This window comes from Phyllostomus hastatus, unplaced genomic scaffold (genome assembly GCF_019186645.2).
Source record: "Phyllostomus hastatus isolate PE091 unplaced genomic scaffold, TTU_PhHast_1.1 phas_scaffold_345, whole genome shotgun sequence".
NCBI classification, from domain to species: Eukaryota; Metazoa; Chordata; class Mammalia; order Chiroptera; family Phyllostomidae; genus Phyllostomus; species Phyllostomus hastatus.
In genome coordinates, this window is record NW_025334024.1 from 12,837,645 (window position 1) to 12,863,599 (window position 25,955).

At 65.5% G+C, this 25,955-nt stretch overlaps 2 protein-coding genes across 8 annotated transcripts in view; both read right to left on the minus strand.

Annotated features, from left to right (window-relative positions):
* Positions 1-21: 21 nt before the first annotated feature.
* On the minus strand, positions 22-16,829 carry MTSS2 (MTSS I-BAR domain containing 2). Of its 6 annotated transcripts, none has more exons than XM_045818508.1 (15): positions 16,631-16,829; positions 11,833-11,894; positions 11,664-11,737; positions 10,744-10,828; positions 10,572-10,663; positions 10,410-10,484; positions 10,077-10,085; positions 9,024-9,181; positions 8,600-8,707; positions 7,691-7,788; positions 6,082-6,304; positions 3,826-3,900; positions 3,323-3,493; positions 2,975-3,140; positions 23-2,899 (listed from the first exon to the last, which is right to left on the minus strand). In XM_045818508.1, exons 1-15 carry the CDS (start codon positions 16,697-16,699, stop codon positions 2,136-2,138), a joined length of 2,229 nt encoding a protein of 742 aa, XP_045674464.1. In that variant the 5' UTR covers positions 16,700-16,829; the 3' UTR covers positions 23-2,135. The 6 variants fall into 6 exon arrangements, with proteins under 6 accessions (XP_045674466.1, XP_045674464.1, XP_045674465.1 ...); XM_045818511.1 differs by having other exon boundaries at positions 24-2,899; positions 6,082-6,208; positions 16,631-16,828; XM_045818510.1 differs by lacking the exon at positions 3,826-3,900 and having other exon boundaries at positions 22-2,899.
* Positions 16,830-18,196: 1,367 nt separating this feature from the next.
* VAC14 (VAC14 component of PIKFYVE complex) overlaps positions 18,197-25,955 on the minus strand; it is a 94,147-nt gene continuing 86,388 nt past the window's right edge. Inside the window, exons 17-19 of one of the 2 annotated variants that reach the window (XM_045819053.1) lie at positions 24,847-24,926; positions 22,772-22,922; positions 18,197-18,774 (exon numbers count right to left, since the gene is read on the minus strand). In XM_045819053.1, coding sequence (XP_045675009.1) covers positions 18,612-18,774; positions 22,772-22,922; positions 24,847-24,926 — 394 coding nt within the window. In that variant the 3' untranslated portion in view covers positions 18,197-18,611. Of the gene's footprint in view, positions 18,775-22,771; positions 22,923-24,846; positions 24,927-25,955 lie in introns of those variants that run through there. The other variant, XM_045819054.1, reaches the window with a different exon arrangement.

The following is a 25,955-nucleotide window of genomic DNA, read 5'->3' on the forward strand; positions in this document are numbered from 1 at the left end:
GGGGGGGGGGGGCGGGGTGCTACGAGGTGGTCACTAAGTGGATGAGAGGTGGGCAGGGGACGGAGGGTTATGTACAGCCCTGGGGTGGTTCACAGGGGAAGGGGTTAAGCAAGGAGGGGGTACAACCTCCCTGCACCTGCAAAGCCACCCCTGCCCCCTGGAGGCAAGCTCTTCCTCTCTGAGACGCGGGGACCAAGCCGCAACCCCGCCCCACCCCGCCCCACCGCTCGTACCCTGCTCACCTCACACATCCTGCATCCTACTCCATCGGCCCACCGGGGCCAAGTCTGGCGCAGCCCTGAGGGAGGGGCAGTGTAAGCCCCGCCCCGGGGCAGCCCACACCCGCCACCTGCTCTAGGGCTCCTTCAGGCCCTCCTTCGCCCGGGTCCCTCCAGTTGCCCCAACCTGGGCTCTGGGGTTGGCCAGAGCACTCGGCAAGGTTGTCCTCAGACCTAGCGACTTACAGGTACCGTTCTCCACCACCCTGGGGGAGCCCGGGACTCTGCCCACCCGGGAGCACCCTGGGTTCCCCAGCCCCACCTGGGTCCCAGCTCCCGCACAAGAACTGCCAAGACCCGCGCTGGGAGACTCAGACCAACCGCACCGCATCCTGATCAGGAAAAGCCTGTCTGTCCTCCTGACCCCAGGGGACCCCTGCCCTGTGGCCCTGCCACCCTTTGAGCCCAGCTCTCTGCTGGCCTGCGGGGCCTCAGGAAGCCCTCCTCCTCCGAGGCGCATCTGCTTTGACCTGCTTGGAGTTGGCACAACTTGGTGCGCGGAGCGGGAAGGGCACCTGCAGCCGGCCCCGCCCTGCCCTCACTGGCTCGGACTGCGAGCGGGGGGCGGGGCGCGTCCTGGGACGGCATCTCCTCTGGCAACAGAGAGTCAAAGCCGATCTTCCCAGACTTGCCCTCAACCTGGCCTGGCCAGAAGGCCCCCCACCCCCAACACCCAGATGGGCCGGAAGCCCTTAATTTGGCTTTGCTCCAGAGGCTGGAGAACGGCCATCCCTTGGCTTTTGGGGGGGCCAATCGGTCCTTCTCCTGCCATAAGCCCACCGACCACTGTGCCCACCCCCCGCGTCCTTCAGGCACTCTTGGACACACCCTGTATCGTCCACCCTGTCCCCACGCACAGTCCTTGTCCAACCAGCTCCATTTTATTATGCTCATAAAATAACCCCCACACCCTCTGTGGCTTCAGCCCCCACACCCAAATGTGGCCGAAACTGAGAGCAAAGTGCCGCCAGAATCAGCCTTGTACCCAAACGAGGACCAGACGTCTGAAAGTAGCTCCTGGGGGTCTGGCCCCACCACCCCAGGGCCTCTGGATGCCATCCCTGCAGTCCCACCCTGACCCCTCACCCCAGGTGCACCTCACAGGGCAGGAGAAAGCTGCCTCAGGGTCTCCAGCCTCCTCCAGGCAGGCTCTCCGCGCTTGGGCCCTAGGCCCCGGGCATCCACCGGGTGGGCCTGCCTCCCGCCTTCACCTGCCCCCACCGCCACCGGTCACTCTGCACACATTGTCAGTCAAATCTGCTACCTTTGCTGATGGGGCATCTGCCCCCACCCAGACACTCTGACTCCCCGATGGAGAGGAGCATAGATGAGGCAGAGAAGGGGGACAGAGAGAGGGGTCAGTCTGTAAAGGCCCGAGGCGCCGCCAGCCCTGCAGCGCAGCCTGCCGGGTGGGTGGAGCTGCGGTGCTGCAGGCACACGCCAGAAGGGCGGGACGGAGAGCTGGCCCCGCCCCTCCGCCGCGGGCGGGGGAGCGGCTAAGGGGCTCACTGAGATGTGGGAAGGCAGGGCCTGCAGGGCCTGCAGGGAGGAACAGGAGGGACCGAGTATAGGCGAGGAAAGTATAAAAGAGGCTCCAAATCCAGGTCAAGGCCTGCAGGCTCCATTATGGCGAGGTTTGTTAAAGAAGTCACTTCCTGTTTAAATGTTGAAGTCCAAGCTGCGTGTTTCTTTCCATAAAGTGGCTTTGCCTCGTGCGACTTAAAAAAAAAAAAAAAAAAAAAAGAAAAGCTTGCTTGGCTCTGCCCTCTCCTGGCTGTGCCTTCATTCTTAGTGGCCGCCGCTCACCAGCCAGGCTACCTGCCTAGCACTTGGCCAGAGGGTGGGAGGGTGGCGTCATCACAAGATGCGGGGTGCCGACCTGTCGTTGGTGACGGTCCTGCGGAGCCGCACCCCACGCCTGATGGCCACCAGCATGTCTTCAGCTGGGGGGTCGCTGGTGGCTGCTGGGGGTGGGGCGGGCGTCTCCTCGGCAGGGGTGGCCGACAGGGTGGTGGGGAAGGGGAACTGGCCCTCGCCCAGGGCGTGAGCCCCTGCTACCAGCTCCCCGAGCTTCTCCACCAGGCTGTGCCGGTTGGCTGCCAGCTGCTGCTGCTCCTCGTCCTCGGCGCCCGGCCCGGGGTAGCCGGCAGGCTCAGGGGCCGGGCTGGCCCAGGCTGTGTTGGGCAGGCTCAGCCTCTTCGGGGAGGCCTTCACCAGGTCCGGCGCCAGGGGCGAGGCAGCCTCGTCGCTGTAGAAGACGCACTCCTCACTGCCCGCCCGAGTGGGCCCCATGTAGCTGGGAGAGTCTGGCACTGTGGGTGTCTTCACGGGGACGATCGGTGGCCGGATGGGGATGGGGCCAGCGCTGGAGAGGGCGCGGCGCACGGTGGGCTTGGTGGATGGTGTTCGGCGGATGGTGGCTACGCCAGGGGGCGCGCCCGAGGCGGTGGGCAGCCCCGCAGTGGGCAGCCCCGCGGTAGAGGCCGGGCGCTTGGTCTGGATCAGGCGGCGGTAGTTCTGGGCGATGTTGCTATTGCGAGGGATGGTGGATGACTTGTCGAACTCAGGGGGGCCCTCGCCATCCGCGTCCCCATTCACCGAGTAGCAGTCGTAGTCGGAGCCTGGGGGCACGGGATGCAGTGGGCCGGGGCCTCGGGGCTGCAGGCCCGGGCACCCGCCCCAGCCCCGGGGCCTACCTTGGGAGGGGATCGTGTCCTCGGAGCAGGAGGGCGTGGTGGTCTGCGTGCTGTAGCCACTGGAGAACTGCAGCGAGTCCCGGCTGCTCTTCTGGTGCTCAAGGCTCAGGCCGCGCGTCAGCACCATGGCCAGGTCGCTGGCTGCGGGCGACACCTCCTCTCCGTGCTGGGGTGGCGAGACTGCAGGCTGAAGCCTCGCTCCCCAGAGCCCCCCCCCCCCCCCCCGACCTCCCCGCCCGGACTTCAGGGAGCTCCCACCAGGGGCAGAGCTGGAGCTGAGGACAAGCGCCTAGCCTCCTGGCACTGACCTGGGAGTGAAGGTGGGGCCCTGGCTGAGCTGCTGCCTACCTTGGCTGCGATCGTGGCTGGGGACATGCGGGGTCGTGCAGTTTCCTCTCCGCTGGGGCCTGGGGCGCCCCCACTGGCCGGGCCCGGCTCCGCGTCCCGGAGGAGCTCCACTCGGTCCTTCCTCCGCTGCAGGGTGGAGGGCTGCTCGTGGGGGCCGGTCTTGGCCCAGTCCTGCAGGGTGGGGCGGGCGGGTCAGGGGCACCTTGGCCCTGATGCTCATCAAGGGGCCCCTCACTGTGGTTGAGGGTCAGGGTTTCTGGTCCATGTGGGCCCTCAGGCTCACAGTCGTGGCCAAGGACAAAGTGCGGAGGGTGCTGTGACCCCTCTGCCCCGCCAGGCTAGGCGCTGGGGCAGGACGTCAGGTCCCAGGAGGGAGACGTGAGAGTGAGGGGAGTGGCTCCAGTGGTAACCAGGGGGCTTTTCCTGCAGGGAGCAGGCTGTGCGCCCCAGCTCTGGTGGGGCCTGGGCCCTCCCTGTGCCCGCAGCAGGTGGGGGGCACTGACCGAGGTGGGAGAGCTGCACTCGCTAACCGACTGGCAGGTTTCCGAGGCCTCGGAGGAGGCAGAGCTGGAGGACTTCTGCACGCAGAGGTGGGCAGGCAGGCGGACGGGGTGGGGGGCGGGGAGAGGAGAGAACAGAGCCGGTCACAGGGCCGCATGCGCGGATGGTCCGAGAACAGTGCAGGCCCCGTGTCCCCCGCCCCCACCCTAGGGCACGGCCAAGAGCGTCTGCGGCGGAAGGCGGCACCCAGAGTGCGCACCCCCAGCTCTGACCTGCCCTGCGGCCCAGCCCAAGAACCCCACGTTCTGAGAATGAGCGACAGGACTCGCTGCTGGTGGCCGGGGCGTGGTGGGCAAGGGAAAGCGGCACAGAAAGGACCGCAGGGGTGTCTGCCTTGAGCAGCGGGGTTGATGCTGTCGCTGCTTTTTCTGAGGGCGGGCGGGCCTCTGGAAGAGTTCCCTCCTGCACCTGTGAGGCTGAGCGGCTGTTAGGAATCTGCGCATGGACATGTTTGTACCAGGCCGGTGCTGGGGGCGGAGGCAGGGGTGGAGCCACGAATCTGGCAGTCAGAGACAGAATGAGGCCCCCTGCAGTGAGGGCGATTAGAGAAAAGGTTCGTGGCCCTCGGGTGCGTCAATTCAGTGGCTGGGAAGAAGAGGAAGGTCCAGCAGAAGAGTGACAAGGAGCTGCTGGCGAAGGGAGGAAACCATGGGCAGGTGGAAGCACAGATTCAGTGCACGCACCTGACGTGGTGAGGGTCAGCCACGCCAGGCTGCCTGGGGAACTCGGGCGAGAGCAGGGCAGCGCAGGAAGCTTGAGAACTGCGTCAGTAGGATGGGGGGAGCAGAAGTCCATTTGGGAGGCCCCCCAACTCAAAACAGCAAAAAAGGATAAAGGAAAAAAAAAGCAAGGGCAGAAACAGGTCCCGGGGCTCCCAGGGCAGATGCTGGCTTCTGCACAGTGGAGGGAGCTGTGCAGGGACCCAGCTGGGTCAGGGAGCCCCAGCCTAGGTCCCCTCAGATCCTCTAGAGCAGGGGGTCAAACTCATTTTCACCGGGGGCCACATCAGCCTTGCAGTTGCCTTCAAACGGCCAGATGTGATTTTAGGGCTGTATACGTGTACCTACTTAACTCGGGGCAAGGAGCTTGGCGCTGCCGCCGGATAAAACAGGGCGGAGGGCCGGTTCGGCCTGCGGGCCCCGTGTTTGCCACCTGGGCTCTACGTCCTCCTCAAGCCAGACACCTGAGTTTCTTTGCAGTTCACGATGAAGCACGATCACCAAAATAAAAGAAAAAAGCACTGGAGGGTCAGGATTCAGGGGAAACAAAAAATTTAGATTTTCACCAATGCAATTGTTAAAGCAAAAATCAATGGAAAATAGTATGTGGAAAACTCAACGGAAAAACTCAACACTTAGAGTCATGGGAAAAAACCACCACCTAAATTAGGAAGAGAAAGGACCTCTTTAATCCGACAACAGGATCTGTAAAAAATGTATCGCTCCTCCTCCCTCCGAGGCTGAGAGTGAAGGGAAAGGTGGCGGGGAGGAGCCCGGCAGACCACCCTTCTGTGAGGTTTTGCCGGGAAGGAGGCTCGGTGGCTGGAGGGGAATGTGGGGGAGGGGAGGGCCTTCAGGATGGACCCCAGAGCTTGCTTGCGGCTGGCAGCGATGAGCCGCACAGGCAGAGACGGGGTGTGGGCGATGTTCCTGGGCAGGACAGCAGGCCACGGATGCTGAGCCCTGACGCAGGCTGTGGCTGGGAGGGCCGCGCATGGGCTCAAACGCAGGTGGGGTCACTCCCATCACCCGCAGACGCCCCTGGGCATGTGGCCCCCGTTTGTCCATCTCCCAGAGGCTGCAGGGGCTGAGGGCCCGCACCGGAGGAGAGTCTGGGCCAGTCCCTGGGTGTAGAGTGAGCTGGCCCAAGTGTGGACAGGGGGCGGGGCCAGAGCTGGCCCGCTGCCCACTCCCCGCTCGGATGGCGGCTGGAAGAAGGGAGTAGGCAAGGAACAGAGACCCGGGAGGAGGTGAGGCCACCAAGGCCTCCTGCTGACCCTGCTGTGGCAGTGTGGCCACTCCAGAGCCTTCCCTACCTCTCCTTAGCCTCGAAGCAGCGAACTCAGCTTAGTCCCCAGTGTGGTGGCCCTGGGGACCTCCAGGCCAGTGCCAACAGCTGCTGGTGGCCCCACATGAGAACAGCCCGAGGCTGGTGGGAGGCCACTGCGCCCCGTCCTGGTGGCCCTGCAGACCCCTCACCTGGCTGGTGATGTCTGCAGGCATGGGTGAGGGAGGCTTGGAGTAGGCGGCGTCCTGGGAGATGAAGCCGGAGTCATGGGAGGAGATGCTGGAGAGGCGGGCGGTGGCGGAAGCTGGCTGTGCCAGGCTGCGGTAGCGACAGGTGGAACTGGGTGAGTATGTTTGGGCACCCCCAGGCCACGGGGCTCCGCCACCCTTGGCACTGCCACTGCTGCTGGGGGCACTGGGGGAATGGACAGGGGGACACAGCAGCCAGACAGAGAGACACAGGGGTGTGTGTGGAAGGGGAGGTGACAGACGAGGGTGGGGAGACAGGTGGGGGGCAAAGGAAGGAAAAGAGAGTGTCAGATGACAAGGTCCTGAGACCCAAGGCCCAGGCGCCACAGAGGAGCCGGGTTCTGGGACTGTGGGGCAGGGCGGGGCCCGGGCAGGGGACGGCACCAGAGAGCCAGCTCAGTGCCTGTCCCTGGAGCATGCCAGCGCTCTGGAACTGTCGTCGGGGCGCACCCCGGCGGGTGGCGCGGCCTCTGCCTCCTGCTCTGCATCAGAACAGCAGACGGCAGGTCGGCAGCCGCAACCTGAGCGTCCAGGGGCCAGTTTCCCGGTTGTGCTGCAACCAGACGCAAGTCTGACTGTCTCTAGACGGCCTCCTGAAGGTCTGGAGCCAGCCACCAAACACTAACTGGGCATCTGACGTGTGGTGACGGCCTCACCCCCCATCCCCGAGGTGTCCCACCGGTGTAGCTCGCAGCTCATGGGCGATGAAGGTCCCTTCCTCCTGAGTGTGACCCTGAAGCCCCCAGCCCCAGCCCCTGCTCACAGGTGTCCCTGCAATCGACCCTCGCTCCTGTGATGCCACCGCCCGGGGTCCCGCAGGCCTGGGTGCCCCTCTCCCTGCAGCAGTAGCTATGCCCAGCTTGTCTCCCGTGACCTGGGCACCCACCAGGGACGGTCTGGGGAAAGGGGTGCAGGCACAGAGCGGGGCTCCCGGCCTTCCCACCCAAGGAGCCTTGGATCTGTAACATCTTCTCCAAATCCTGCCCTGGTGCCAGCTCAGGAAGCACCTGCACCCTGAGCTTGCCCAGTGATTAAGCCAAGCCGGGGGGGTGGGCAGGGGGCAGCCTGGGCTGGGGCTCTGGCCTGTGGCAGCCGCCCAGGCACCGGCTCTCAGGGACCCGCCGGCTGGGCATGAACTGGCAGCCTCAGCACACTTCCCGGAAGCTTCCCCACCTCTCCCAGGTCTTAGATTCGTTCTAGTCCCCAGACCACACGCTGAGCCTGGCAGAGCCCAGTGGTTACACGCTGGGACGCTGCGCCTTGGGTCTCAGTTTCCCCGTCTATGAAAGGGAGACAACGCCAGACCCAGTACAGTGGTCAGGACGCAACGAAGACAACGCATGAAGCGCTGAGCGTGGCGCCAGGGACACAGTCAGCGCTCCCTGCAGGGAAGCCGCCCGCAGTCCGGTGCTGAGGGCGGCAGACGCCTCCATGGTGCGGAGACGGGGTTCGGTGTGGGGCCCTCCAGCAGCCCATGGTGCAGTGTTGCGGGAGCTTCCCCACTCCCTCTCAGCACATCGCTGCGCCCCCCACCTCCGCAGGCCCCGCTGACCTGCACATGCTGGACTTGCGGGAGCTGGAGCTGCTGGGCGACGAGGGCGGGGTCTGGTAGGACCAGCTGTAGTCCGAGCCCTTCAGGTCCTTGATCACCTGGGCAGGGGCGCGCACGGAGGTCACCGGAGGCGGCCCGGCCCCAACTCTCTCCCCAGCTGAGAACCAGGCCCCAGCAGGAGACCCCAGGAGTTCGCAGCCCCACCCGGCCTCATCCTAATGCCAGCTCCTTACTTGGAGGCCGGAGGCCGGGCCGCCAGAGCGCTGGGGAGATGCCCCCAGCTCTGATTCTCGGGACACTGCCGGCCCAGGCCGGCGCTCTCAGTTCCTGTACACTGTGGTGGGGCTGGGCCTGGCCCGGACTGGGCTGGGGACTCACTGTCGCTACAGGGGAGCCAGGTGAGAGTGGCCGTGAAGGACACCATCGGGCTCAACTCCCGGCTGTGCTGTGCCCCTCAGGCAAGTTCTAGGCCTTTCGGAGCCTCAGTTTTTCCAGTGACACGCAGGCAATCACTGCTGCCAGAGAGGGCCACCGGGGTGATGCGCCGAGACGGTCTGTGGAGAGCGCTCAGCAGCCTGCGGCCCCGGGGGGCTGTCCTGCGGGCCTGGCCCTGGCGCAGGGGGAACAAGGCGGCGGGCACAGGTGGGCAGGCTCAGGGCCAAGCCCCACGAACCCAGGCCTTCCATCCATCTGCTCTCAGTCTGAGGCCCCCACTGGGTCCTGGGGCACATCACCCTTCCCCTGGGCAAATGCTCCTGGTTGCCCCACAGTGGGAATCAGGACACGCTGGGTCCTTTATCCCCAGCTGCCTGACTCCCCCAAATGCTGTCGCCCTTTCTCCTCTACTGTCCCCAATCAAGGGCAGGCCATCCCCCCCCCTCCCCCGCCGGTGCCCAGGGCTGGCCGTACCTGCTCACTGGCGGGGGGCAGCTTGTGGGGCTCCGCGGTCAGCAGCACCAGGTCGTCGATGATGCCCTGCAGGTGGGTGATCTCCCCCAGCATGGTCAGCTCGCCGTTCTGAGGAAGCGGCGAGTCAGAGCTGTGGGCCCAGCCCGTCTGCCCACCCTGCCCGCGCTGCCGGGGCTCAGGGAGGCTGGGCGTGCACAGCCCAGCTGGTGTGACTGCCCGTCCTGGCGACAGGACAGGCCTCCGGGTGGGAGCACTCAGCACAGAATGTGCCTGGCCTGCTGGGACCAAATCACCAAAAGGCACTCGGGCCCAGCAGTTCCCACATTCTGACTCTTGGTCCGTGGCGACAGCAGCAGCCCGAGGGGACCGCTCAACCAGCCCAGCGGCGGGGCACTCTGAATGCCGCCCGCCCCGAGGGACCCACCACCACCGGCTGCAGGAAGGTGATGAAGGTGCAGAAGCGGCCGCGCTCCTCGATCAGGGCCCGGCGCACCGCCTGCTTCTCGGTCTCCTCCAGCAGCAGGTACATGTCGTTGACGTCCTGCAGGGCGCTGTCCAGCTGCGGCTGCAGGTCTCCTTTCCCTGCAGGGGGTGGGAGGAGAGGCCGCGCTGGGGACCCCGGCTCGGCTCGCCGCGCCCGTGGCTCAGGCTCGGGGCCTGCGGCGGTGTCCCTGGCTGTGAGGCTGGGCGCTGCCAGGGGCTCTAGGGGCCCTGGGAGGGCAGGCAGGGCTCCAGGGCTCGTGGACGGGCTGGTCCCCGGAGCAGGCAGAGAGGACAGACAGACACGCACACACGAAAGACACCAAAGCTGCAGAGCCACCCAGGACCTGGGGTGGGCAGAGCCCTGGGCAGCCCCCAGGCCACCTTTAGAGCAGCTGTGCCCAGGGGGGCCCAGTGGAGACCCCGATTCCCCACCCTCGAGGCCCACAGGAGGCACCCCCGCGCCTCCGGGCACCCAGGAGGTTGGGGTGAAAACAGGACAAAGTGGAGCGTGGGGCTTGGCCGTCCTCCAGACCTCGGTCAGGAGAGCTGGGGCAGGAAGCCGGCACAGGGCAGGGGTGTCTCGGTGTGGCCCCCCCTCAGCGCGGGGAGCAATGCACAAGGACAGCAGCAGCGACACCGAGAAGCAGCGAGAGAGAGAGAGAGGCGAGAGCATGGTGTGGAGGAGCGGTGAGACAGGAAGCGGGCAGGTGACAGGTAAGACTCGGGGTGGGTGGGCAGCCAAGGCCTGTGCCCCCCACCCAGCCTGGTCCGGCCCCTCTTGGCCTGGCAGACTGACCCAGCAGTGGCCCCGGACTCGTCCCTGGCCAGGGGCCCCCGGGCCCCAGCGGGACTGTGCCCCAGGCCCCTCCCCCGCCGGACCTTCCTCGCTCCTCCATGGCTTGGAGTGGCTCCTTCCAATGCCCCTGAGCTGGGGGAGACAGACAAATGCGACAAGGACAGGAGGAACAGGTGGAAAGACGGACATCTGACTTACCAAGTAGCTCTACAGGAAGGATGTGGAGGAGGAGAGGAGGAGAGACAGAAAGAAAGAATGTGTGAAAGACAGCCGTATGGACAGAGCCACTCCTGGGGCGGGGGGCGGGCGCCTGGGCCTGTGGAGCCTCCTGCTGTCTCCCCGGGAGGGGGGTCCGGACCAGGCCTGGGGTGCAGGGAGGCCCCCTCTGTCCCACCCAGCAGGTTGGAGGGTCCTGTGCCCAAGACAGGGCTCCTCTGCCCAGGACCACGCCCTGGGGTGTCCCAGAGGGAGGTGGGGGAGAGGGAGTGGGCCCCACGGGGCTGCGCCTCGATGGGCACCGCTGGGCGCTACCTTTGCGCGCCTTCTTCTGCAGCTTCAGTGTGTCTGAAGACTTCTTCTTGATCTCGTGCCGGGCGCGTTTGTACTCTGCACAGGGGGTGAGACAGGAGCGCTCTGTTGGGGGCGGTCTCTGCCGTGTGGGGGTGGAAACCCAGGCGGAGGCCCCAGCCTCACCTTTCGCGTGGTCCTTGTCCAGCTGGTTGACTGACTTCTTCCAGTCCTCGATGCGCTCCTGCAGGGGGTTGATGAGGCTCTCCAGCAGGGCGCTGCGGGCATGGGTGTGCAGGTCAGGGCCAGCAGAGGGGTATCCCTGTGACAACCCTGCCCGCCCGCGGCGCCCACTCACTTGGTGAACTGCCGCAGCTTGGTCTCGATGCTGCGGTGGCGCATGCACATACGCGTGAGCGCTGAGCCGATGTCCCGTGTGGCCCCTGGTGAGGCAAGCGTGTGGCAAGGGAAGAGGTCTGCCGGGGCCTCTGCAGTCCCGGCTTCGACCACGAGAGGGCGCGCTGGCCTGAGAAGACCAGGCGGCAGCCCGAGCCCAGTTCCCTGCATCCTGCAATCCTGCCGGACCCTGCGGGGGATTTGATCATTCCGCAATAGTTGCCGAGCCCCTCCCCTGTGCAGGACCAAGGCCCTGCCCACGCCAGACATGCCAGCCTCCTGTGGCTGCAGGTGCTCTGGCGGTCAGGCCAGGGGCTCTTCACTCAGCTGGGAGAGGCCAGAGCCAAAGACCGGCTAAAAAACCAGCCCGAACACCCTCCAGCTCTACGGGGAACGCCCTCCAGGTGTTCCTAGATGCAGGCCAGCATGCGCTCAGTGCCTTGGTTCTCACCACCTGAAGGAACAGGAGCCCTAGGTCCCTGCTACTCAGACCAGAAAGCAAAGGAGATGCCAGGGCCAGTGGGAAAGGCTCACCTGTCCCCCGTGTGCTCTCAGGAGGGCAGATGGGGTGGGTGAGAGGAAGCCATAATCAGACTCACAGTACAGAGGTGAACAACTGTGGCTGAGGGGTCAAATGAGTAGCCCACAGCAAGAATGAAAGCCCCTCTGACATCCCTGTCACCGTTCACCCACTCCTGCTTGCATGCCTCTAGTGACGAGAGGCTCACTATCTCTACAACCAGTCCCTTTCCTTAGGGAGCAGAACTCAAGATCCTGACTCTGGGCCTGGTGTCCTTTCCCTGGCTCATACCCCACTCAGCCTTTCCACCTTCCAAGCCTGATCTGGGGCCTCCCCAGCCTCCAGCTGCGCCCCCTCCCCACCTCGGGTGTTGGTGGCCATGTCAGCCACTTTCTGGAAGGCATCCAAGAAGGCCACAGCAGCCAGCACAGTGGTCCTGGGGGGACAGACAGTGAGATGGTCTCTGGTGAGGTATGCTCACCACCCGGCCCCCATCTGCTCCCCACTTGGGGGCGCCCTTAGCAGCCTCACCTCAACTGGGAATGCAGCTTCGTGGCCTTGGAGTTGAAGTCCTCCCAGATGGGGTAGGAGCTCTGCCAAGGAGATGGGAGAGGCAGTGAGACTCCACAGGGCTGGGGGCTCCACGAAGCTGGCTCCCCACAGGCCTCTGTCCAACTCCAGGCAGCTTCTGAGAGCAGCCCTGCCCCGCGGAGGAGGCCCCTGGGACTTCTGAGAGGAGAGAGGGCCCAGGCCAGAGCCCCGGGGCACGAGGAAATCCCGGCTGTTAGGAACAGATGCCTGTGCTCATCCCTCTTCCCGACAGGAAGTTGGGCCTCCTGTCTTCAGTCAAACCCTCCCCCAGGGGAGATGGAAACAGTGAAATGGCAGGTCCTGTGTCCTCAGGGCTCCCCAGGGGCCTGGCGGGGGATTTGGGCTGAGCTGCAAGAGGGGCACCCTGTTCCCCCGGAAATGGCCCAGGCGGCTTCCCACGTGGCCCAGGGGCAGAGGCACAGTGACAGGTCTCAAGGCCTCCGGCGGCCCCCACTCTGCCCTGGAAGAGGCTGCCAGCCCGGCCAGCCAGCCGTCCCCGGCCAGCAGCAGTGGCTCCCAGGCCCGGGGAGGGTGTGACTGCCGCAGGGCCGGGCCAGCCTGCTGGGGACGGCCAGGCCCTGGGCTGAATGGGGCCTTGTGCGGCCAACAGAGCCACCTTTTTCCACCCCCAGCTCCCTTCCTCTCCTGGGGACACAGTGTGGCCTTTATCCCAGCCTGGCCCAAAGCTCCGAGATGGGAGGGGGTTTCCCAGTGGGGAGGCCGGGCTCCTGGCCACCGAGTTGTCCAGTCTAACTAAGCCACTTTTCTGGGTAACGAGCCTTCCCGTGGCTGCTGGGTCCTGGAGGAACCTCAGCCCTGGCCCCAGGGCCCTGTGGAGGCCTCAGCCCTCAAAGGGGTGCCCTGGGCCAGCGAAGCCCCAGTCCCAAGGAAAAGGGGAAGGAGGAGACGCCTGCCCCCCAGGTCTCAGAGGGAGGTCCCGCCACCCAGAACCCCCGGGCAGGTTTGGGGTGGCCTCTTCAGTGGAGGGCAGCCTGCAGGGGTGGAAGGGAGACAGGGCAGCTTCTGGGAGCCTCCGAAACGCCCTCCCCTCCCAGCCCAGCCCATCCAGTGCCCAGGGAAAGCAAATATTTGAGGAGTTCACACAGGCTGGAGCAGGACAGGGGGGCTGTGGGTGGGCTGTCTCCATGAGGGCACAGCTCACACAGCAAAAGGGGCCTGGGAGTCACCCCTGGCAGGCCTGAGGAGCTGACCCCACCTGGGCGCCCCCAGGGGCCTTCTGAAGGTGGCACCCTCCCACCACCTCGACCCCGCCAACCCCGAACGAAGCCTTGCCGAGACCTCCAGGGAGGAGAGACGATGTTGGGGGTGCAGGGGCCCAGCGGTGCCATCCTGGCCCCCAGGAAGCCTGCCCCGGCCCTGCAGCGGCCTCCACGCAGCCCGAGCCAGCGAGGGACTAGGTGACACTGGGCAGAGAACAGTCCCTGCTCCTTACGGGCCCGAGGCCCATCCCGGAAGCTTTGACCCCCACCCCCAGCTCACTCCATCTCGGACATTCAGAGCCTCGCTCTCTCGTGGGGAGGGGACAAGATGGGGCGTGGGGAGGCCAGGCCAGTTCGTCCTTGGCAGGTGGACTGAGACCCTTGGTCTCTAAGGACCGGGGACTCTGCCTCCACAGGCAATTCCTAAAGGACCCCAGAGATGGGACTTCGAGGGGCTGGAGCAGCCTCTGCCCCAGGAGAGTATCCCCAGTCTTCCCCTGGGCCCGTGCCTGGCCGCCAGGCTCCAGGACCCTGGGCAGGTCTCATGGTGACAGCGCTCCCTGCTGGCGACCACGGGCTTGCGGTGGGCCAGGCGCTCTGCTGAGCCCTCCCCTGTGGGGTCGCACGGAAGCCTCCCAACAGCCCTGTGCGCTGAAGACTTATCACCCGCCTTCTACTGACGGATGGGGAGGCTCGGGGAGTAAGGTCAGACTTGCCCAAGGCCACCGCGTGGCAGCCAGGCCTGCTCCCGTCTGACTGGCCGCTGTGGCCAGGGGAGGCGAGTGCCCGGCATCAAGGAGGGGATGGCGGGGACTGCAGGCAGAGGAGGGACACCAGCTCGGTGCCCAGCGCGGTGGGCGTGGGCCACTCTGGCAGGGGAAGGTGACGTGCCTGTCGCTGGAGGTGTCCAAGTGGATGGGATGAGACCGGTGAGGGGGCTGCTGGGGCCCCTGGCCCTCAGGGACTCTCTGCCTAGGTGGCGGCCCCGGGCCTAACGTCGGCTGTGCGGGCGAGTGGGCCAGGCCACAGTCCCAGGGCCCCTCACTGGGCCTCGGGCTCCTCCCCCGGAAGATCAGGGTGGGAACCGTGCCTCCTTCGTGGGTCGGTTCAGAGACTCAAGCAGGCGCTGCCCGGAAAGCACTCAGCACTGTGCTGGCACCTAGTAGGTGCTCAGGGAGCACGGGCTAGTGGAGGACATGGGGTCCCTGCCTCCCTGCCAGGGACGCTATGTCTGGGTGACACCCCCACTCTTGAGAGGGTAGGCAAAATTTCTGAGTCCGACTTCTGAATGGGCCAGCGCTGGGTGGAGGCCCCATTCATTCTGCTGCAGGTGCTGCCTGGCAGCTGGGGGCCCCGGCGGGGCCCCGGCCCTCTGTGCGCCTCAGCAGGGAGCCTGGCACCCAGTGAGCATCTGAGCTGAGCTCAGTAAGGCGCAGCAGGCAGGGAAAGGTCCTGAGAGTCCCCTCCCTGTCCCTGAGTGGGTGTCCTCCTCCAGGACGCAGGTACAGCTTGGGGATCCCTTCCCCCTGCCCCCAAGCCAGGGTCTGGGCCTTGAGAAGGGCCAGGGCGGGCTGTTGCGGGGCCTGTGGACACGATTAGGAGAGGCCTCGTGGGGCAGGCTCACTCTCTTGACTGGCCGCCCTCTGTGGAAGAGCCAGAAGCTGCCCCCTAAAGCCAGGTGATGGGCCTCCAGGTGGCCTAGTCCTCTGCTGTCCCTGGCCGGAACCCATGCATGTGTCATAGGCAGGGGAGAATCTGTCCTTGGCATCGCCCCAGGTGAAACCTCTCCCATTTTGCCTCCATAAGTCAGAAAATCCTGCCCAAATCTCTTGCTACAATCTGATCCCGGCCCGCTTCCTCCTGTCTCATCCCAAAGTTCCTTGCACATACGCTGGAGAGGGAGGGAGGCAGTCCTGTCCCCCTTCTCTGAGCAAAGCTGCTGCTCTCCGCAGTGTCTGAGCAGAGGCTGCCAGCAGGAGGAGGGTGCCGGCCCCGGGGGCACTGAGGGAGGGCGCTCTGGGCTGCCCTATCCCAGGAGGGGATCCTGGGGCCAGGGATGTGATGTCCACAGGGCCGGAGGGGCTGCCGAGGGCCGAGAGACCAGCACTTCTGCGGGTTAGGAGAAGGGCCCAGCGGTGGACTTGCAAGGGATGAAGGTTTTAGGGGAAGCACCCCATATGGAGATGGGGGGCACCCATACGCTGCCTACCCACAGTCCCAGGCCGGGGGGCTTTGGACCTCTTCTAGGGGGCAGGTATCTGGCAGCTGCCCCTGCAGCTGTTTCCTGGCAGCACCAGGAGCCCCTGGCGTGCTTGCAGTCACCCGCCCCATGAAGGGCTTGCCTGGGCTCTGTGGGGCAGGCTGCACCTCGGTGAGCCGTGTCTCCTCCCGGCCCGCGATGTCCCAGCGGGACTGTGTGCTGTGCAGTGGGACATGTGTGACAGGATGGGAGGGTGGTGGCTCTCAGGAGTTCCTATGGGGAACCTAAATCTCTTCCTTGCTCTTTCTGTACCTCAGAAGAGAAGGGTAGGAATGCAGGTTCCTGACCCCCATCCTGTCACTGAAGCTGGACCTCTTCTCTGCTTCGCCAGCCCGAGCCAGCCCTGCCAAACCCTGGCCTCTCTGCGGGGGGGATGCCCCTGGCCTGCTAGACCAACAATGGGGGTGAGGTGAGGGACAGCGTCCAACAGTCTCCTCAGTGACCTTGAGCCATTCCCAGGACTCAGTTTCCCCACCTGGTGAGCCAGTGGTGGGCCAGGAATGGGTGGCCCGCTCCAGCCTGACCTTGGGCAATCATGGGGAGGGGCTGGAGATGGGGCCTGGGGTGGAAGTAGGCTAGGGAAGGCCCTCCCTTGGGTTGCTCTACCAATCCCAACCTTCTCCGCTCCTCCTCCCAAGGTAAGGACAGAGGCCTTGGGACGCAGGGACACTCAGCCTGGAGACTTCGGGGTCCTGGGACTTCCTGGGGCTTGTAGTGTGTGTATGGTAGTGGGGGGAGGGTCAGGGGCGGCAGTTGCAGGGTCCCGCGTAGTGGCCAAGGCCGGTGGGGAAGGAGTTAATGGTTCTCCGCTTTATTATTTTTCTCTGCTTTGGTGATGACAGCATTGTCTGGGCACCAAGGCCAGCCTTGGGGTGTGGGGGAAGCCATGGTGGTGGTAGGGGGCGGAGGCCGAAAAGACCCCGGACCTGTTAAATGTCCACAGAGTCGCCCCAGGAGCCAAACCCCATTCATGGCGTGAGGGTCTCGGGCACTGGGAAGCCCAGGTGTGCGCAGGCTCCGCTCGCAAACCCACGGGGGCGCTGCGATCCGGGCGACCCGGGGGACCGCATGGACACCCTGACAAACGAGCACCCACACCCCAGATAGGCGCCCGGAGACCCCGGCGCACAGCAGACGCAGGTCCGTCACGCTCAGACAAGGACACACAGACCCCGCGGCGCACAGACACAGCGGGGCACGGCTGCCGCCGCCACGCGCCCCCAAGGGGACCCGCAATCGCGCTCGCGCACCCCGTTACCTTCATGTCGTTGACGATGGCTTGGAAGAGCCCGCCCAGGGCGCCGCACTCCTTCTCCGCCGTCTCCATGCTCGGGCCGGGCGGCAGCGGGGTGCAGGCGGGGCGCAGGGAGCCGGCCCGGGGGATCCGGGCCGCGGCGGGTGCTTGCTCCGGGGCCCGGCGGGGCCTGCCGCCTCGGGGGCCGCTCTCAGCGGCCGGCCGCGCCGCGCTCCGGGGTCGCGGGCCGCCGCGGGGCGGCGCAGGCCATGTCGCGGCGGGGCTGGCGGCGGCGCGGGGGGCGCGGCGCGGGCAGCTGGCGGCGCAGCCTCGGCGCGGGGACTGAGGCGGCGGTAACCGGAGCCGCCGCGGCGCGGGCGTCACGTGGGCGCGGCGAGGGGGACCGCGGGGGGAGGGGGTCGAGGCGGGAGGGGCTGTGGGAACCGCCGGGCGGGCGCAGGCCCATTCGCCGCCAGGCTCCAGAGCTTTGAAATCCGAACCCAGCGCGGCCAGACTGGTCCGGCGAGCGGGGCCGGCGGCGCGGGCGCCACCGCGGGTCGGGGCGGCGCTGGGGCGGGGCCGGCCGGCTACCCCGCGGGGGTGAGACCCGCCCCCGGCTAGGGGCTCACCACTGCTTTTCAGCCTTTGGTCTCCGGCGGGGCTTCCCGCGCTTTCGGCAGACCCACGAGGGCTGGGGGCCCCTGGCAGCATCCCGTGCGATGCCCGCACCACACCCAGCAGGGGCACAAGGTGTCCTGAGGGCGGCCGGCCATGGGGCCTTTCAGCCAGGCACAGAAGAGTTCGGACCTTCCTCAAGAAGTTCTTTGGCTCCTTTTCCAAGAGGTGCCGATGCCACCTGGATGCGGTGTTTGAGGCCAGGCTTTTGGGGGTAGTAGTGTCCCACCCCTCTGGCACACTCCTTTCTTGCGGTGGGGACTATCAGGTCAGCAGGGCAGAAGTGGGTCACATCCCACTATGTGTGTGTGGACGAACATGCGTGCACGTGGGCTAAAGCCAGTACAGCGACTCTGGAAGACTCCAGCAGTGAAACCCACCCTCCTAGAGGCACTGGGACTCTGGGGAAAAACTCCTTCTCTCCTGCTTCAGGGGCCCTGAGAGCCATTTGGGAGCTGTTAGACCAATCTGAGGCTTCCCAAAGTTGGGGGTGGGGGGACCCAGGCCTACAGGTATGGTGGGGTGAGGCTCATTTAGCCAAATCAAGGGGTGGGTACCTGGGAAGCCCCCTCCCTCCTTGCACTGGTCTGGGCCTTGCTTTCCACCCCCAGTGTCTGCAGAGTTCGGTGGGGTGCAAGGCCCTCTCATTCAGAAACTTCTGAGGTGAGCTCAGTTCATCTGTCCCGTGGGGACATGTCCCATTGTCTCTGGGGGAATCAGGATGGAAAAGTCAGATTAGGTGCCTGGGAGGGACTCAGGGAGGCCAGTGCTTAGTGCTCTCAAGGAAGAAGGGGCAGGTCCCAGGGGTGAGAGCTGGGTCCCCCAGGGCATTGACAGGATAGGTGGTGAGGTCCTCGGGCCACTGTAGCACCAGGCAGGAGCAGATGCCAGTGGGAAGGAGCAGGCAGGTGCAGGCCGAGGGTTTTCCGTTATTTATTTATTGGGGCAGGGGATGCATCATTCCCGTGGACTTCTGCGCTGGCCCCCACGTGTGGACAGGTCTGTATAGACATCGCAGGAGGCCAGAGCTCTGGTGGGCTGGGGAGGTCACACTCTTTCACAAGAGGGTATTCCAAAGTGACCTATTCCGGAGGATAGGTGGCATCTGAGGCTGCAGCCCCACCCTGGTGGGAAGCCAGCTTTATCGGAATGCTGGATGGCTCTGGGGCCCAGGGGGCTGGGCTGTGAGAGGAGTTTGGGTGGACGGAACAGCCTCCGCCTCCCCCCAGCCCCAAGCTGGCGGCAGGTCCTCGGGCTCTGTGGGAAGGGGGCCTGCAGATCCCACGTGCTCCCTGGACCGCTCCTTTGGTCCTTCTGCACACCAGGCCTGTCAGAGGACAACTCTCCGGTCCAGGTGGTCCCCACGCCCGCTTCGCTGATGCCTCACTTCCAGGTGCTTCTTCTGGACCTTCTCAAAGTGCTGCAGCAGCTCGGCATAGTCGATGCTGGGGGAGTCCGCTGCCTGCAACTTGGGGGCTGCCTTCAGGCTGTCTCTGGGAAAGGGTGCAGAAAGGGTCAGCGTCAGTGTCTCCGCATGCAAGGGGGCTGGTGGGACTCAACCTTGGGGAGTCTGTCTGCCTCAGGCCCAGCACCCCCTCCCCAACAGCCCCACGGCGTCGAGGAGCGCCATGAACACCCCCTCCCCCGCAGCTGGGGAGACTAGTCAACACTGCCGCTTGGACATGGCCTTCAGCCTGCGGGCTGGCAACAGCGCCCAGGGCAGGCATCGCATTGGGAAGCATTTCCTGTTTACGAGTGGCTCCCTTTGGGGTGAAAGCCAGGGCTAGCAGCCAGCCAGGAAGCCAGCTGGGGCCTGGAACAGGGTCCAGGGATGGGGGAAGGAGGCAGCCTGGTCCTTTCTCTGGGGCAGGGCGAGGGACAACAGGGATGGCTGGAGAATCTCTACTGGGCCCTCAACTTGGCAGGACATCTGTTTTCGAGGGTGGGGAGCCAGAAGCCTGCAGGCGCTCCCTGTCCCCAGGTAAGGGAAGCTGGTCTCAGCCATCACTGGGCATGCTGACCACGGCTCCTACACGGCCTGCTGCCACCGCCCCCTCCCCCAGCGCTCTGTACAGCAGCCCAGGCTGGGCACTGCAGTTACCGTGCGCCTCAAGCTCCCTATAGCCCTGCTGCCCCTGCGAACCCAGGGTTTCGCTTGCCCTTGGGGACCAGGTCCCCTTAGGCCCCCATCCCTCCAGCAGGGAGTCCCCTGACAGACTGCGCTCCTCCTGCACGCTAACAGGGGGAAACGTGGAGGTGCTTCACCTGAGTGGAGCCCTCGCTGGTGAGCCTGGCCCTCGGTAAGGTACAGGCGACTGACGAGCTGAGCCTGACAGGCATCGCCGACCATCACCAGGCTCCTGGGTTAGCCCGGGGCTGCTCCCCTTCCCGTGGCGGATGACCTCTGGAGCCTGGCTGGAGGTGGCCCCTTGCACCCCTCCTCAGCCTGTTCCCTTCCTGTCTCCTGTTGAAGACGCTTTGCTTGCGAACACTGTGGTGGCTATGGCTGCTTCTTCCCTGGGCCTCAGGCCCGGGCTCCCTCACTCAGGTAATACTAGTCTAACGAAGACCAAAAAGGGGCCTGCTCTAAGAGCGCCAGGCTGCAGGCAGCACTCTGGACTCTGGCAGCTGCTTTCAAGTCCCCTGTGAGCAGGGGAGGCTGAGGGACAGCCTGGGGTTGGGACCGCTGACTGTGTGACGTAGCTGCATGCGGCCCCAACCCAGACCTGAAACATGAGGCCACAGAGATGACGCTGAGGTATGTCGTTCGAGGCTGGGTGTGCAGGGTCTGCATGCTGCCCCCTTGACAGCCCTGGCATGCCGGGGCATTAGGTCCCGAGGAGGCACTGAGATGAGGGGCTTCTGTGGAGACTCGGCCGTGAATGGTGACGTGCAAATATGTGCCAGGGTTGGGGGGGGGTCCTAGTGCTGGCAATTCACCTTGTCCCCCGTGACTCAGCCTCCCTGTGGGCAGACCCTGCCTGGCCTGAGGTCTTGGGAGCAGGGAGGGGTGTGTCCCATGGGGGTGGGGGGGCGGTCTCCTCAGAGCACGGAGTCCAGCGCTCTTCTCCCTGCCTGCCACAGAGGGCACAGCCCACCCAGTTCTCTTCCTGGTCCCAACCCTCAGGCAGTGAGGGGCTGCAGGACACTTGGGTGGCCTGGAGCCGGTCCTCTCTCCTGCCGCCCCACCCAGGCACCTGTCACCAGGCTACTGCTGCTGAGTGTCATCAGCTTTTCCTTCAGAGGGTCTCTCCGGCCTCACTGAGAAGATGGTCCTTGGGGAGCGGCCCGGAAGCCGGAGTGGGGGGCCAGGGTCCCCTAGCCCTGCCGGCGCCTTGAGCACACAACACGAGGAGGGGCGAGGACCACAGAGCCCCCTCAGCTGTCTTCCAGCTGCCTGTCCCTCGAGGGGCTGAGACCGTCCTCAGCCCCTCTCTAGGGTGTGAGCTGTCCCTCTGTGCCGGGCCCCGAAACCTGACCCCTCCTCCAGCTGTTCTGGAGGCCCTCCCTCACCCACTGCTCCCTGCCTGCATCTATGGCAGCCCCCTAGGTGAGAGCCCCCTTGCCTGGCAAGGGGGCGTTCTAGCCCCCTTGCTGAGAACGGCTGGGAGCCCAGAGCCCTGAGGACTGGGCAGAGCCTCATGCAACCCTTCAGTCTAGATGCTCATTCGCCAGCGAAGCACCCCAGGGGAAGTGTGGGGGCTGGCCTGAGGTCCCAGGGCTCGGGCCAGACCCTAACCCAGGCCTGGGGACTGTCCCCTGACCTGCAGGCTCCTCTGTGCAGAGGCCTCAGCCCTTCATCCTGAGACTTCCCCAACGGGCCATGGGGCTCCTGCAGGAACGGCGGTTTCCCGGCCTCCCTCTGCACACCCGCCCTGCCCTGGCCCGGGGCGTGCAGGAGGGTCTGACTGCTCTGGGATACGCAGGTGATGTAGCCGGCAGAGCTGGGGGAAAGGACTTGCCCTTAACAGCACCGGGCCCACGGCCTGGCCCAGAGGTCTCCCCCAGGAAGGCGGGCTGGTTCCTGAAAGGGGGGCACCAGCGTTCCCAGGGACGCAGCCCCTCCTGCCTCCTCCTCCCCTCCCACCACACCTTCCCTCCTAAGCGCCTGCCTCGGCAGCCCGAACACCTGTCAGGGCCCAGGAAGGCCTATGCAGAGGTGAGGCCAGCGAAGCCCAGTGCAGCTTCAGGGCCTCTCTCCCCAACACAAACCCAACTCCATGCTGTTCCCTGCTCCCCTGGGATTTATCCGGCGGCACTGTGAGCGGCTGGGACAGTGCCCAGCACTGCCGCCCTGAAGAGCTCTCGTCGGGGAAAGGATCAGGGTGGGCAGGACCTGGGTCTTCCTTGCGGGACCACTAGCTGAGGCCCAAGTCCCTCCAGTTGGCTGGGGACGGACCACCAGTCAGGTGCCCGCCCCCAGCCTGTGGAGAGGCCAGGCCGGGTGGGGGGAGCTTGAGCCCGACGGCACGGTGGGCGCAGGGGCTAGGATCAGGGGCTGGGTGCCAGGCAGGCCCATCTCAAGGCGACCTGTGTCCATCCCGGCAGCAAAGGCCCGAAGCCCTTCCCAGAGCGAGGCGCCAGGCCCACCGAGTGGCTTGAACAGCCCGGGAGGGAATTCTAGACACAGGGCATCTGATGCAAGCTGGGCGCGCTCCATTCAGCGTAAATCTTCTCAGTGGCTCTGCCTGTTTCCATGGAGACCTGACAAGTGAAATTTTCCATCTCGGATGCCAAATGCCTGTGGATGAGGCAAAGCCTCCAAGGGTTACCAAATATAGACACGGCCCAACAGGCTCTGGGGGCCAGGCCAGCAGTGGGTTCGGGTGGGAGTCTGGACCTCCCAGGGGCTGCAGCCCTTCTGCCAGAGCGGCCTGTGCTGGGCCTCTCGGCAGAGGTGTGTCTCATACCTGTTCTTCCCATGGGCAGGACCGGAGCAATGCAGCCACCGGTGCACCCTACCCCCGACCCACCCAGGAGGCACTGAAAAGGTCCCAGCGGGGCTGGGGTCTTCAGCGGCCTAAGCTTAAGCCCCTGCCTTAGACAGAGGGGACTGCCTGAGGCCCGGAAGTGGGCCCTGTCTGGCTGTCCAGCCCATCTGCCACCTGGGACACTGTCCCTGAGCTGAGGCGGCAACTCCTCCCCTTCCTGGAGTTTCTCTCCAGAGACCTTGGTCTGGGTGAGCCCTCTGACATTTTCGATGAACTCAACCCTGGTTCTTAGAGAAGGTGTCACTACTTCCTACCACGTACTCCCAGAATCCCCCAGCCTGGTGGTGTTCTGATATGGAAATGAGAGGCCCACGGGCAAGTGGCTGTAGGGTTGACAGGGTCTGCAGTGACAGAGGGGTCTGATGCCTAGGTCAGGCGGACCCTCAGCAGCCCCCTGCAGCACTGCTTTCTCTCCGGGCTCCTCCAGCCCCGAACTTGCTTGGAGGCAGCGCCTCTGCCCTCACGGAGGCGGAGGGTGCGGGCCCAGCCCGGCACTCACTCGGTCTGCAGCAGCTCGGGGTTGGGCACGCACTGGAGCCGGTGGGAGAGCAGCTGGAAGGCGCTGCTCTGGGGCAGCAGCATGAGCAGGCCGTAGAGGGCCTTGATCAGGTACGGGTTGTTCTTCACGTCCAGCAGCTGCAGGCGCAGGTCTGCAAGAGGGCAGAGGGCAGGGGTCAGGGCCTAACACTGTCCCACAACACACCTTACCCTGACCAGGAGAGAGCCAGCCAGGTGGCTGTGGCACAGAACAAGCGCCGAGCTCCTCAACAGCCAGGCCATCCAGGGGCGCTTAGCTGTCCCCATGATCTCATCCTCCTTTCTTCCTACCCACCCGCCTGTCCGTCTGCTCAGCCTGGCGATACCCGCCCTGCTCCTGGGCCTGGGCCCCTGCCCCCAGGCTCCCTGCCTCCCTAGTAACGGGGTGGAGGGGCTCGAGCTGTACCGTGGCAGCTCCCCTGTCTACTCCGCACGTGCCAGCAGGAGAGCTATAAATAGGGTGAGCCGGAGAGAGTGGATTAGGGTGGCTTTAAGGGAGGGCAGGATGGAAAGCGCTCCTGCATGTGGCTTAAACACACACCAAGCCCAGGAGTGTCTGGTCGGGGCTTCAGACCCGCCTCAGATGCTGGCCCTGCCGCCAGCCCAGCAGACAGGAGACACGCCCCGGCCCCACCCAGGGCTCGTCCCAACCACACAGGCACCACACAGGCCCAGCCTTCCGCCCTCTGAGCCCCTCTAGGAGAGCCACTAGCTTCTACCTTCTTGTGTCTCTTGGTCCCGTCTGGGGACCCTTTGTGGAGCTGAGACACACTCCCAGAGAGGCCATGTCACTCCGCAGCTGTGCGGGGACTGGGCTGGCACCGGGAAAGGGAGCAGCCAGGCCCAAGGGCCAGGACAGGGCAGGAAGCACCAGCGGAGACCTGAGCAGCGATTCCAAACCCTGCGACACCAGCACAAGCCTGGGCCCATCTGAGGCCAAAGCCCACTGCCAGCCCTGGGAGAAGCTGGGCCTTCGGGGCCAAGCTGGCAGCCGGAGGGGTCTAGGCCAGGGCTGGAACAGGTGCTCGGCAGGACTAGGGTACATCTGCTGTGGTCGCCCCAACTAAGCCCTGGTCCCGGAGAGAAGATGCTTGTGGCCTTTCTAGGGTCAGGCTGGACCTGACTCCAGGGACGCGCATGCTTGGCTGTCCTGGGAGGCCTGCAGGGAAGCGAGATGTCAGGTCAGGGGACCACTTGGGACAGGCTTAGGGGTCCTCCACTGGGAGTGGGGCTTCCTCCGCTCTTATATCAGGTATCTGGAGAAGCTGCCTTCTCTTTGGGTGGGCTGGGGCTGACTCTCACCGCCCCCAGCCCCTGTGTCTGCCGCCAGGCTCCAGGGCGAAGGCTGGTGGGCATGGACCGGGCAGGTCAGAAGCACCACCAGGGAGCAGGGGGCCTGGGTGGCCAGCTTGGCAGGAGGGTAGCCACCAGCAGGGCTGCCTCCCAGCTTCCCCACTGCACTGAAAGCACAGGAGTTTCATTCAGTCGCTGTGCTGGCGGCGCCAAGAGCTATGCCTGCCCCACCAGCTGCCACTTCTGCACATTGAGCCTGGGTGTTACAATCAGACGGTTCCCGCCCAACAGCTCCCAGCAAGTGCCAACCCACACTGCGGGAGATGAGTGTGTGGCTCCCGGGCAGGCAGGAGTGCCTGCAGGTGGGCCAGGGCCCCCCAGGCTCTTCCTGGAAGAAGGGGCCACGACAGCTCTGGGACAGCTGCGCCCTGCCCCCCAACAGCCCTGCTCCAGTTCTCCCCGGCAGGGACGATGTTAGCCTTCGGGTGGGTCGTGCTGTCCGCACTGGCATGTCCGTAAGACCCACCCTGAGGCCCACGGGCAGGCCCCGCATTCTGGCGTCACGTGTCCCAGCTCCGCACCATCTGGTCTCCTCAGCCCCGACTGTGCGCCCAGCCCTACATTCCTGGCGTTCCAGAGCGTCCCTGGGGGGGGTCCGCCCTCTCCCACCCTGCCTCCCCCTCAGAGTGTGGCTTCAGCCCGCGGTGCCCCAGGCCAGCCGGAGGCCGGAGGCAGCACCCTTACACGTGAAGATGGGGCACTCGATCAGCTGCACCAGCTTGTCCACCTCTGTGAGGAAGTCCACAGTGACCTCCAGGTCCCCGCTGGGTGGGCGGTCAAGGAAAGCCTGCCTGCGGGGTCAGGACAGCCCGCCTCTGGGAGGGGTCTCAGCTGGGGGTGCAGGAAGCTGGGGAGCTGGGTGGGACTGGGGGGCTTGACCCAGCAGCGCAGAGCTGCCCTCCTCCCTCTGGGTCCGGCTTCTGAGGCGCAGAGCCGGCTTCTGCCTAGGCCGATTCCGCAGACGAAGGATATTAGTCTATTTTCCCCATGCTTTTGTGTCCCTTTCAATGAAAAGTGGCACGGCCGTCCCCCCTGCCCGGGCCCTCACGCTCTGCTCCGGCAGCGCTCTCCTTTGTGATCCCAGGCTCGGAAAGGCTCTTATCGCAGCCCTGCAGCCCATGGGGGAGGGCCGGGCAGGAGGGGCCCGCTCCTGTCCGGGTGGGCGCCCGTCAGCTGGGCCAAGGTCAGGGCTGCGGCACACGTGCGACCTGTGGTCCCTGGGCCGCACTGATGACCGAGTGAAGCAAATCTAGATTGTGGACAGAGGGCAGGCACCCTGAGGGAGCCGGGCAAGGCCACGGCTGACCCTGGAAGGAAACACCTCAGGGCCCCTTACCTTTTTGCCCTCAACTCCGGGCCGATCGGGGAAGGAGACCAACGTTACGTCCTAAGTAGCTCTCCAATCCGGGGTCCCACACCCGGCATTCACAGAGGTGGCTGGGTTGCTTGACAGTGTTTTAAACAGAATCTGACCACCGATGCCTTTCGCTGAGGCAGGCCCTGAGCTGTGCCGGGGTCTTCCCTCTTCCTGAGGTCTCCTGCCCAGCCCGCTTCTCCCCGCGGTATCATCTGCGGGGCCTGCTGGCCCTGGCTCTGCTGTCCCTGAAGGTCCCCGAGCTCCTCACCAGCAACGCCACCGCCGACACTCCGCTCAAGCCCACAGGCCCCCACTCCCGGGCCCAGGGCCCAGCCGGATGTGCGGGAGCAGAGTGCACCCTGCCTGGGAGAGCACCCTGCGAGAGCACCCGGGCTCCCGCACCAAGATGGAAACCACGAGGTTTCCCCAGAGCCAG

Excerpts from the sequence above, each read along its gene's own strand:
- MTSS2 (XM_045818508.1), bottom strand. The coding sequence starts at position 16,699 with ATGGAGACGGCGGAGAAGGAGTGCGGCGCCCTGGGCGGGCTCTTCCAA. Across the intron at positions 7,789-8,599 it reads TGCCCCCCGCCAGTGAGCAG|GTGATCAAGGACCTGAAGGG; the intron begins GTACGGCCAGCC and ends GCCCCTGCCCAG. Across the intron at positions 3,494-3,825 it reads AGTGCAGCTCTCCCACCTCG|GACTGGGCCAAGACCGGCCC; the intron begins GTCAGTGCCCCC and ends CCCACCCTGCAG.